General features: G+C 52.6%; 2 protein-coding genes across 2 annotated transcripts; both read right to left on the reverse strand.

The window, feature by feature from the left end:
* Nucleotides 1–6,788: 6,788 nt before the first annotated feature.
* PG997_006382 (Vegetative cell wall protein gp1) lies at nucleotides 6,789–7,250 on the reverse strand (the record flags this gene model as incomplete). The annotated part of the gene is made up of 1 exon (XM_066810697.1): nucleotides 6,789–7,250. The coding sequence occupies one exon, from the start codon at nucleotides 7,248–7,250 to the stop codon at nucleotides 6,789–6,791; it is 462 nt and encodes a 153-aa protein (XP_066669620.1).
* A 10-nt stretch (nucleotides 7,251–7,260) lies between these two features.
* On the reverse strand, nucleotides 7,261–7,986 carry PG997_006383 (uncharacterized protein; the record flags this gene model as incomplete). Its single annotated transcript, XM_066810698.1, has 1 exon — nucleotides 7,261–7,986. One exon carries the CDS (start codon nucleotides 7,984–7,986, stop codon nucleotides 7,261–7,263), a length of 726 nt encoding a protein of 241 aa, XP_066669621.1.
* Between the last annotated feature and the right edge of the window lie 4,036 nt (nucleotides 7,987–12,022).

Genomic DNA, 12,022 nt, shown 5'->3' on the forward strand with positions numbered 1-12,022 from the left:
CCCTTTTTACCCACCACTCATTGCCCCGGCACTCGAGAACCAGTCCACCGGCCGACTCGGGGACGCCCGGGGAGAGAGAAACACGTGGTGGGGCCGATGCAGGTCGTTCCTGATATTCCACGAATAGGAGGTGACCGGGTTGGCTCTGTTTGGTGGGCAAGCAAGCAGGCAGCCCAGGAGAGTAAGAGGAGAGAGAGAGCGCGCCTGGTGGCGTTCGTTCGCAGAAGGATTGGGGAAGGATTCCTTCCATGCATGGGAGGGGCAAAAGAAAAAGAAAAACGAGGTAGGGATGCGAAGCGATAAGGCATCTATACCTGAGCAACACATGCAACACCCGCTCGCTCCCACGCATCGCATACAGACCACCGGCGCACGCATGGCTGGAAGCTGCCTACGGTGCAGTGCTGTGCAGTGCTATGAGGTGCATAAGCAGTGCACATGTGCAGATGGACTGCGTGATGAGGGGTTTGTTTGGGCTTCACGCTTCTCCCTCCCAACAACCCAACCACCCCCCTCACTCCTCCTCCTCCTCATGGCTCACTCACATCCGCACAGGAATTGGCTGGTGGCTGCGTGCGCGGGATGTCTCTGGGCCCGTCTTATTAGCAAGCAAGGCTCTATCCTTTTCCATTGAAGGCTTACGAAAAGCAAATGCCATGACGAGTGTGAGCGCGGTACCAGACCAGTTGCGTGCAGATTGATTGGAGGTGAGTTGGATGATGATGATGCGTGTAGGCAGCAGATACCTGCCATCAGCCGCAATTGAAAAGGAGGGGGCAGGGGGCAGGCAACATGCGCCGCCCATGCCCATGCCCATGTTGGTGTTGTTGTTGTTACCCAAAGAGAAGCTGTGCAGTTGCAGCTGCCGTCGCACTCCACACAACGGGTATACTTGCTTTTCCGCATCCTGCGTGCCCAGCCCAAGGTGTGTTAAGTATACTTGACGCATGCCGCGACCGAGATCAACTTGATTTACAGTGTGTTCACGCAGCCGGGCTGGTGACAGATGCACTGAGAGTGAGGGGCAGCTCATGATGCCGCAGATGCAGATTGCTGGCTGCCATCATATCATGTATGTATGTGTGGACATACCTTATGTACCTAAGGAATTAAATGTCAATACTCTATTCTTAATTGAATGGCGCCATAGAATTGGTCGATATATTGATACATGCATGACAGACAGACTTGCTGCACTGCTGAACCCAACATCCATTCTGTAGGTAGGTAGCAAGGTCCATCAATTGGTTCCCGTCCATCCTCCATCTGAACAACACACACCCCTTCTCTTTTCTCTGCGGGCCCGAAATACATACTTGCACAAGTTTTCTTACTGCAGTGCGCACGATACACCAGCTGCGCTATTAGCTCTTGTTCCTTGGGAGAGGTGTGTGTGTGTGCGTGTGTGCGTGCTACGTCGGGCAGCTAATTTTAAGATGGCGATTCGGCCCATCTTTTCCACCAGCTTACATTTCTTAGGTAGGTAGGGTGTGGTTGTTCTGTTCATGTTGTGTGATATCAGCCCCTCGGGAAAACCTGCGGTTTGCATGTCAGCCCGTCCGACCCGCCAAACATCCATGGATGCTGTGCACCTGCGATTTTTGGACGAGGTACCTAGGCAACTAGGTTCTGTCCGTCCTACATTACGAAGAATGCAAGGTAGTATCACGTTGCTTGTGTGTGTGTAGAGGCTGGGGACGTTGCACACGACCCGTAGTCGAGTGTTGGCCGTCTTCACCGAACTACAACTACTGCGGAGGCATGACTCTCTCAAGCTGTGCCATTACTCCGGCTGAGCAGCACGGCGGACAGGCAAGTCGGTCACAGGGTCACAGCGATCTTGCTCAGAAGGTGTGACGGTGCATGCGCCATGCCACCGGTGGCGTCCATCGTGCTCGTTCGTTCCCTCTAGTTACTCATGACTTGCATTGTAAGTGCCATCAACTTGTCAATTGACGCGACCTAGGTAGGTATCGACAATACCCCAGCCCCCTTGCATCATCCTCCTGTTATCCGAACAGCGTCGATCCTGTATCTACTATCTAGACAAGAGATGCTGACGGGGCTTACGAAGAACACAAATAGTAGAAATGGTGGTGGGGAGAGTTCAGCCTAATCCAGATCTTACCAAAAAAGGGTTGCCGATGTTTCCTGTCCACCAACCCCCGCCGGCCCCCATTCAGGAAGCGGGGAGGCGCTTCTGTGCCAGTCACCGGCCATTGTCATGAAAGAGTACAGACAGTGCAGCAGTCCATCAAGTGCAACCAACCAACATACAGACTGATTCCTTGACGGCGACTGACCCAAGCGAACTCAAAGCACACATATATGACTCTTCGCAGCAAGTGACTGGACAGTCAGACGGGACTATTTCATCCCCGTTACTTGTGTACTTTCGGTCACCGAAAGATGGGTACATGCATATAAGCCGTACGACCTGGGGAGGACACCGAGAAACATGGACATTATACGCCTCCTACAGTTGCCACTCCTAACTCCAACTCTCAGATGCCATCATAACTAGCGTAAGATGTATATAGAATAAGACGGAGAGGCTTGGCCAATACATGAACATAAGGCTGCTTCCCCAGTTGGGAGCTGATTTGCTCGACAGTGATTCATGTTGGTGTGGGACAGACGAGGGATGGGTAGTATCGGGACCAATAGCCTACGGTCCCGAATAGTCGAAGATGGGCAGATATTAGGTCAGCCTCCTGCAGGACTTTGGTGTCGTGGTTTCTTTCTTTAGTAGCAAATACAGGTTACCCTACATGCGCCGCTACTGCATGCACTTTAGTTGGGGGAGGGGGGAATAGAAGCGTGAAGTGAAGTGAGATAACTTGCTTGCTGCTCCCGCCGGCCGAGACATCTGAACCAGTTGTAGTCATAGTGAGAGAGAGACAAGGACCCGGCCGGACAGAAGCAAACAACAAACGACGATGCCCGTCCCGCGATCCCCATTGGATACACATACCCCAAAGGTGCACAGTGAGATAGTCGTAGATAGATAGATGAGATGGAAGATGTAAGCTTGTCATCCCGGGAAGGAAGGTGAGGGGTCAGAGACTCAGAGGCAAGCCGTTGCTGTTTTTTAGCCCCCAACCGGCTACCTAGAAGTGCCGAACGCAGCTCGACTCGCCGGGCCTTCCTTTGGGGTCGCAGGCGCTTAAGCCCACCAGAACACCTGCACGTGTGCAGGCATCACACATCGTGGCTTGCGGGTAGATCCCCTCCACCTTCCAATGGAATGGTGTCCGTGTGTATTATGATTATACTTATTATTGATCCTGGATGTATAATAGTTTCTCAGCCTCGCGGGTTTCGGAAAGGGAAGGAATGAAGCTGGAGCCGCCGTGAGAAAGGTGTTGTTGCGGTTAGTTCTATTCTGGCCGGCCTGCGTCGGGGCCTTTTTGGATGCGACCCGAGGACTGACGAAGATGCCACATGGGATCGTATGCCTCATACAAGTACTACACACACAGACATACCTACATTACCAAGATCCAATCAAGGAGAGGAGGGGGCTGAGTGGCGGTGGTGACATGTCTGATTTGACCCAGATCCGGCGCGCGAGTCGCAAAGTAAGTGGGCAGCGATGGTACCTACTTCCTACCTGCACCCGCGCATCTTTCTTGTTTTGTCTTCTCTTGAGCACAGATTCTTATATCCGCGATAGAGTTCAAGACGTTGCAGCGTAGCCACCTGGGAATTGTGTTTTTCTGTGTCGCGGAACGTGTAATGCAAGGCACAGGACATGCGTTTGTCTTGGAAAAGGGCGGCCGGTAGGAGACGGTAGGAGATTAGATAGGCTCACCCGGATCATGAAAGGAAGGAAAGCAGTCTCTGTTGTTCTCGATTCGATACCCACCATGACGGTAGATTAGACGGTCTCAGTTGAGGTATGTGAACACCAAACGGATCTTCTCGAATCGCACCCCTCCCTCCATCACGGGCGGATGGGTGGTAACCAGCACCAGCCACAGTTGCACAGTGTACGGGGTTTCGGAGCGTGTCTGACATAATAATAGTAAGAAGATGGGGGAGGGGGGATTCTCGGTCGTCGTTTTCTTTTCGAGGAAAAGGCATCCATGACGATAATGAGTGGGTGAGCATGAATAGAACAGACAGATAGATGCTTGACCCATGCTATCTCGCTGGCATTGACCGAAGAGGAAACAATTTCCTCCAGCAAGGATTCGCGGACTTTCGGGAGGCTGAACGACTGACAGATTCCCTGCCGCGTTCAGCCTTCACACAAAACGTTTCTGGCGGCAAGGTGAAGATGGCATGGCCACTGCCTCATGCTTGTCAGAGTCAATGTAGACAACAGCCGGAGAGCAATCTGGAGAGGTGCGCAACTTGTCTTGCTGTCAAAGCCACGCGCGGGAAGATCGGCTGACCCTGTATATCGCCAACTGCCTGCTCTCCGGGGTATACACATACATATACCTCCATCTACGCGCACTTGCGCAGAATAGACGAAGAACCCGTCAACTACTGGAAGGAAAAAAACAACATAAAAAAAACCCCCGGCGTCAGCATCATGTCATATCTTGTAGCCTCGTTACAGTAGGGAATCCATCGCTCTCCGGCTTAGCTCTTCGGAGGCGCGAATCACACGTAGAACCGCCGCATTGGGCGTTTCTTCTTTTTATTTGCGCTCAGACAAGGGTAGGACCGTGTGTATACCAATGTGCGGCCACCCTAATCCCTGGCGCCAGAAAAAGAGATAAAAGATTGCCGCCTTTTCCCCTGCATTCGTAGAAGGAAAAAGGATCAACGGCAGGAAGAGGGGTACACGGGAAAGGGAGGGAAGGGAAAAAAAGAAGAAGATAGCCCTCTTGCCCTGGGAGGCTGAAGCACGAAAAATTTCGGCGAAACGTTTTCGTCGCGTTCCTCTTGTAACTCGGGAAGGACATACGTTGCACATCTTCAGACGAAACAAACGATAAGAGTGCCATGGACACTTGGTTGTATTGTGACTCACTGAGCCACTGACTGCTACCTTGGGCACCTGGCGCGATTAGCAATTGCTGCTCAGCAGCAGATCAATGAAGAGAAATTGGGCTCCCATTGGGAGAGAATGGCGAATTTTCTCTCTCCGGTCAGCCTACCTGCTTGTCGCAATATTCCGGTGTGTTGTGGTTGGGCGGTTCAAAGTTGTGGTGTAATGATCAATTTGATGCCCTAACACTTCCTTCTTCCACCACCCAAATCCGTCCGCCCATCCTACGTACCAGCTACATAGTACCTTGGCAATGAGATGTGTAATATTGGTCGCGAAACGAAGGATCGGATGCTGGGCAGGACTTGTGTATATCTGACACAAAAATCAAATACATACAATCATGAAAACAAACAAACAGGGCACATTGTTCGTATTGGAACCATCAATTGATCGATCGTATTAATCAACCCACGAATGGCTGGGTGGTTCCGACTCCGAAAGACGCTACATACGAGATTGATCCTGACCTGCGGTACACAACACGCCATTGGCATTCCAAGATAGCACAGCGCGCACGTTGTGCTAAACTGAAAAACAATTGCAGGTACCCGTTAATTCACAGCTCAGAACCCGTCAAACCCGCAGCAAAACAACGACGCTTGGCGCGCACCACTCACGATCTCCCCCGGATATTATCCACTTCTTCCCCTCTTACAGGCTACCAACTACAGCGCAGTAACAGCCCTACAGTAGTGCACCGTCAGTAATAAATAAGTACGGCGGCATGGCATGGCATGGCAGCATGCCTGAGCAGGCTGGTTACCTGCCTCTCCATCACATCACGCATGCTTTCCCTTGCTGAACCCGTACCTTGTGTAACTTCGGCTGTTTGGACTCGCGAGCACACTAGACAGAGAGGACACAGAACATGCCGCCCAAGAATGAAAACTAGAAACATCAATCGACAAAAGACAATGAGGGCACAGTAATATTATTTGTAAAGTTCGTGTGTTCGATTTGACTTGCTTCTAAGAGAGAAAAAAGATAAAACGAAGGGTATATCCAGCCCGCTTAAACCAAGCAATCCCATGTCGATACGAAGGCGAGCCCTCAAATCTATAAGCCATCTGTGGCCGACAGAACGCCAAATCGAGTCGCTAAAAAATCCAAACAAATTCGCATCCATCCCAAAGAGCCTGCTCGTCGTCCTCTGTGGTGGAGACTACCTCGTGTCCGATAGGCCCTGCAATACCAATACCAATACCAATTAATACAGTGTAGCTGCGGTCGATGTGTATCATCGCCTGCTGAAATCAACCTCCTAGAACATTCCGAAAACAAATCCCAACTAATTAAGTTCCAACTTTTTGTGTGCCGTGATTCGGGTCCCATAATCCCGTCAAATCATTCTGGTGGCTGGCCGTCGTCGAGGCGGTACGGTCCGGGTAATAATAGTAGTAAAAAAAGCAATAGCGCTCCTTCTCGCTGGGGTATCATTGAGATAACAGGAAAGACCAGGCCCTTCATCCCCCTTCATGCATGCGTAGGTTGCCCTAGTAGCGTCTGTAGGTCGTAGTAAATAATAAAGAGAATGTCCCCCCAATGGAAAGAAAGGAAGGTCCCCTTGTATGATGCGATGAACCAATCCGGACTCCGGAAAACGGGAAAACGGGTCGCCAATCTATCGTACAGGATGGATGTAGATCCATCTCTTTTGGTGTTTCGTGGTGTAGTATAGTGTAGTGTGTCGTGTGATAATAGGGTGTCCAGTCCGGATGTGGGAGATTCCATGGAGTAGACAAGGTAGAAAGAAAACCAGTGGCATAATCCTTGGACCTCTTCACATGGTGGGCTTCCGGAGGATCACCTCGCAGTTGGCATCGAACCGCAGGTTCCAGAGGCGCACTGACTGCATGTAGCGCTCCGTCTTTTCAAGCTCGCGCTCACGTCCAAAGAGGGTCTCAACGAATTCAATACCGGCGTTCTTGCCGAGCTGGGAGGCATCCTTGCGCTTGTTGACCTTGAGCATAGGAGCCTCACATCGCTTCAACAGGACGCGGAGCTTGTCAGTTAGGCGCTCGCCGGATTCAATGAAGTCCTCAACCATCTCCCGGTTTTCCTGGGTACGGATCTTGGGCACACACTCCTCGGAACGCTTCACTTTTCCGGAGATCTGGATGAGAAGAAGCCATAGCTCGCCGGCCATTTCCGATAAGGGGGTACCAGGTCCATGGACATGGACAGTCCAGTCGTAGATCCACTTGCCCAAGGAATTGGAATCAAAGACGCTTCCGAGCAGCATGATGGGCTCCTCAGTAGGGTCCCAGTTCTTCAAGGAGTAGCCGGCAGGGATGCGGTGTCTCCTCGCGTCCTCCTCGGTAGCCTTGGCCGTGGTCGGCGGGACCTTCTTGGCGTGTGAGCTTGAGGGGGCGCGCCGTGGAAGACCGCGGCGGGGGAACATTGGCGGACGCGCGGCGCGCGTGGCTACCTAGCCTGGTTGCCGAGCGCTGCACTGGATCCTCATAGTATGCTGTCCTCTCTTTCTCATAAACGGGACCCTGCTTGTAGTAGTAGTAATCAGTGCCATGTCCGCCAGCAGCATTGTAATAATAATCTTGATGCCTTCGACTCCTCGACTGCGCTGGCAAAACATAGGTAACGCCGTCGACCTCGAAGATCTCGTCCTCGTCGGAGTCCCCATGAGAGGTCCGGTAATAGGAGTAAGAACTGCGGCGCTCGCGCTTCGGTGGAAGATTCGACCCCTTTGAGAAACTTTGCTTTCGCGAACTCACGTTGAGACCAGGGCCAGTGGCATATTCACCCGTACTCTTGTAGCGGGGCGAAAAGGTAGCTCTGTAGTCGTTCTGGCCGCTGCTGCCGTTGCGGAAGTGAGCCCGAGTCTGCGGTCGCTGGGGTGTTGACGGTTGCGCATAGTAGAAGTTGTGCCGCGGCGAAGGCGTCGGCGACGGACTACCACTGTAGCTGTAGTAGTCCGCCGGGTGGGGTGTGGACCCGTAGAGGGGGGATCCGTAACTCATCGTCCTAAACTCTTGCAATGTCCCGCTGACACCCGGTTATTCGTGAACCCGATCCAGGCTTGCGAAGCGTCCCCTTGCGAACTCTGCCGCCGACGATGATGATGAGGTGTTTTTGTGGGTGTGAATGTTTTTCAATTCAGAGTAGCGCTTGTGTCGTGACGCTGGAGGGAGTGACAACCCGTCACCTTGGTATGTGGTCGGTAGGAAGAGGAGAGTGAAACCGTCTTCTTTCGGAGTACATGTCAAGATGTGATGTTGATATCCCCCGAGGAGAATATTGGGCACCAAAGTCGTCCAAGTAACGACTTTGATAGTGAGTGCTCGAAATTGCTGGACGCTGCTGGGTCCAGGTGGGAGAGTGATGTGATTGGAAATCGGGTGCGAGCGTTAAAAGTTTCGATGGGTAGAGTCATATGGCGAAAAGCCAACAGTTCGAGGAGAAAAGGGAAGGCAAAATTTCGCGGTGGTTGGGCTAGGTGAAGGCTTTTAATAATATTGTGTGCTGTGTCCCCGAAGAATGAGAGCGCAGGCGGGTTGGGCTTCTAGCAAGGGGATGCCAGCACAGGTCCAAAACAGGGATACTTGTAAGGACCCGTAGAACGGCCAGGGGGCCTAGCCGGCCTAAAATGACTGAGGTACTTGGACCCGTAATGGAGGGGGGTGTTTTTTGGGGAGAGTCGAGAAGGGGCCGACCGCGATATTAGTCACACCCCCTGTACTTCCTCACAGCCACACAGTCGCGCGGAGCAATCCGCACTGCACTGACTTTCTGTCTCGCTGCTCTGGCCTCTCCATCCACTGAAGAGAAGCAGCGCTGTGATATGATGTCTTCGGGTTGCTCAGATAAAAAAAAAATCCAGATACGCCTCCAGCCAAATCAGCTCACTGCCGATCTTTTGCTGCGCTGTTGCTGGCTTCACCACAAGCCAGGCTTCAAATGGAAGGATCCAGAACTCAATCAATGTGGTGACTCCCAATTCCCGTATTTGCCGCGAATATCGGGGCCCAAAGCGGCCGAATTGGAATTGCGACGAGCAATACAGCCCCCGGCCGTCGTCACTCAACTAGGTATCTGTAGGTTGTTTTCCTTGTCTTTTCAGCAGTATCGTCAATTCTCCATAGCGTGGCCACCGAGGATCGAAATTGGTATCCCTGGCACCATGACACGGTCGAAGGTCCGATGCTGGGGTCTTTTGGTAACGCCCAGGATGCTAGAACATTAACTCCCTGCTGGAAGATTGCCCTGGGGTCTAACCGAAATGATGTTGCGCCAAACGGATACGATGCCAGACACCTTGGTCCCACCAGGCAGAGCAGAAGAAACCAGGCCGCCCGTTACTAGTAGAAAAATTTTCTTCCGTCCGTGAACCTGGGAGCCACAATGATAAGAAAAGTGCGAAGCTGCCGTGGGATCATTCAATGAAGCGCCGGCGGCAAGTGAGGATGCGATGCTGACAGTCGAGGTACCTAGCAAGGGAAGTCCGGGGATGGCGGATACGAGAGGCCGTTGGGAGCGGCAGTCCCAACCGAAAGGACGACCGGCCAAGTAATGGGGCCAAGGTGGATGCAGTTGTTCAATGTCAACAAATGGAGCTGACGATGAATCTGCCGACAAGTGGATATTGGCTTGCTTGCTCGCCTGAATGTCTGCGCGCTTGCTGTGCTGAGAATACCCTGTGTCAAGAGACGATGGGTGGTATTGTTGTTGTTGGTTTCGTGGCTGTCCCGAGAAAGCAAACCCCGTGTCCAGTGACTAGAAAGAGATGGCTGGGCAGGGTAATCAAGCTGAAGGATCGCGACACGGGCCGGTCAAACAGTCGTGCTTCCTTTGCCTTGGTCTTGGTGTATTAGGTTTGTACGCCAGCGGGAGATGCGAATAGTCAGGTGGCCGGAAGAACCAGTTTCCTTCAGTGATTTCGTTTCGAATAGAAATGCCACCAACCTTGCAAGCTTGCGAGGATGAAGGAGGCGGGGAATCGTGCATCAGGAGCCAACTGACGGCATTAGGACAGGAAACCAAGAGCGGGTGGGATCAGTATATGTAGGTCCCCTTGTCTGGGCGAATCTTCCCGGTCCTATTCCCGCCACGCAAACGGGAAAAGGAAGTTGGGATAGATGTGGTAAGAAATACCCAGGTAGGAGGAGTAAAGGCAGTAAGCGGTGCCACCCCCGCCGTTGCTTCTTACATTGTACCGCTTATCACCGTCACAACCCACCATCACCATCAACGCCCACCAAAGAGAGGGGAGGGATGACCACCATCAAGATCAAGATAGCAGCCCACACCAGCCCTGTAGGATCCCAGCTCAGGCTTGCACCTCTCTCTATTCGCTGAGGCCCATGTGTTCAACAGCCTTGAAGCGCCGAATGGAATTCGAGCGTGCTCAGGTTCGGCTCAGGATCACACCCTCGCACCAACCTCCCAGGCTATAACACTGGCGGTTCACGTCCAACTGTGAATCATCGAGCCTTCACTCATCACAGGCTAAGATATATTGCTCGGCATCTCTACGTGAACAAATGAGGTATATAGCAGGTACTATCTGCGGCTCTGGCTGGCGATGACAGCACACATTGACCATTCTCGGGGTGCGCCAACATTTTAGGATTTAGCCTGGCGAACATGCTAGGCGGGCATGGTTCGTCGTCTGTCACGGTAGGTAGTAGACGGTCATCCGCACCTGCATCTGCGGGGTAATCCAGTGCATACCCATCAATTCATGAAAGCAACCATTTTGGGTGATTCGATCCCACTTCAGGTCAAACTGATATCGGCGAACTCCATCCAGCCATCCATGGATGTCTTGCATTGACCTGAAGGATCAGTGTCCAGATCTCCCACTCTAACGGGCTCCACGTCCAATGTTGGCGTTGGCTTCCAAGGGTTGCTTGTCGGGATACAAGCTGATGTAATACTCGTTGAGTGCTGCAACTGCAACACAACCCTCGTAGGACACCAACATAGGCACATCAATGTATCTATTACGGGCTGCCGCTGACTGCATACCTGCCGTCGCACAACACGAGCCGGCTATTGCTCAGCAGGAGGCAGGTACTCACTCTCCACGGCCAGCCAGTCGGCCAAAACGTTAGGTAGGCCTGAGGGATCTGACTAGAATCGTTCGAGGTCCTCGCCATCAGCCGCGGCCTCATATCGGTCTTGCTTGGTATCGACCTCTGGGCATGGAATCACTCCAGATTGGGGGGCTCTTCATCTTCCTCGGTTCGGCAACGCCTGGAAGAATGAACAGCAGCGACCACCAATTATTTACGTCACTCTCAAGCTCCCTAACCGAAGATCAATCACAGTTTTCATTCGTCACCGATGAGCTCTGCATCATTGTTTATTTGCCCGAGCCCACCCAGATGAGGTATGTAGGTCATAATAACACAGCAGGGCCATGATATCCCCCATAGATCGGGAATTAACTAATGCAGAGTGCGGCTATGGGAGACCCTTTACGCTTGTCTCCTTGTGACATGGTTCCCGTAGCGCACCTGGAGGCCGCCACAGCGGTCCAGCGCTTCAACCTCATTGCACCGCTATGTTCTGGCATGGCGCTGATATGCCCCGTACAGTACAGGCTGGACTGTCGGCAGTATGCTAGATCCTCCTGCAACGCTGCACCTCACGATGCGATTTTTCCTACGCCCACTGCTACGGGTCGATGCAGTGCCGTGCAATCCATGCAACCACGCATTCCGTAGCGTCCACTGCGAACCTGGCCTGTCGCTTTGCAAGTGGAGCATCAACAGACACTTCTGCACACCTTCCTCCTTCACCTTGGGCGGCAGGACTCCCCCGGCCCCAGGGGCCCCCTTGCACCGCTCACGTTTAGTTCCGTCGGTGCGGCACGCCCTCATCCACCTGTTCATTTTAATCTGAAAATTTTTTTCTCGAACATCCCTTTTCATCTCTCCTGTATACGAATATTACGATGCTGGGGTGGTTGATGCTTTCGCGTCGTCCGCCCGCCTTCCTTCGCGTGCAGGACCCGGTCGGTGTCCTCTTCGCCTCAACAACAGTGAGTCATTG

This window comes from Apiospora hydei (assembly GCF_038363865.1).
Source record: "Apiospora hydei strain CBS 114990 chromosome Unknown utg000005l_segment0_segment0, whole genome shotgun sequence".
In the NCBI taxonomy this organism is placed as follows: domain Eukaryota; kingdom Fungi; phylum Ascomycota; class Sordariomycetes; order Amphisphaeriales; family Apiosporaceae; genus Apiospora; species Apiospora hydei.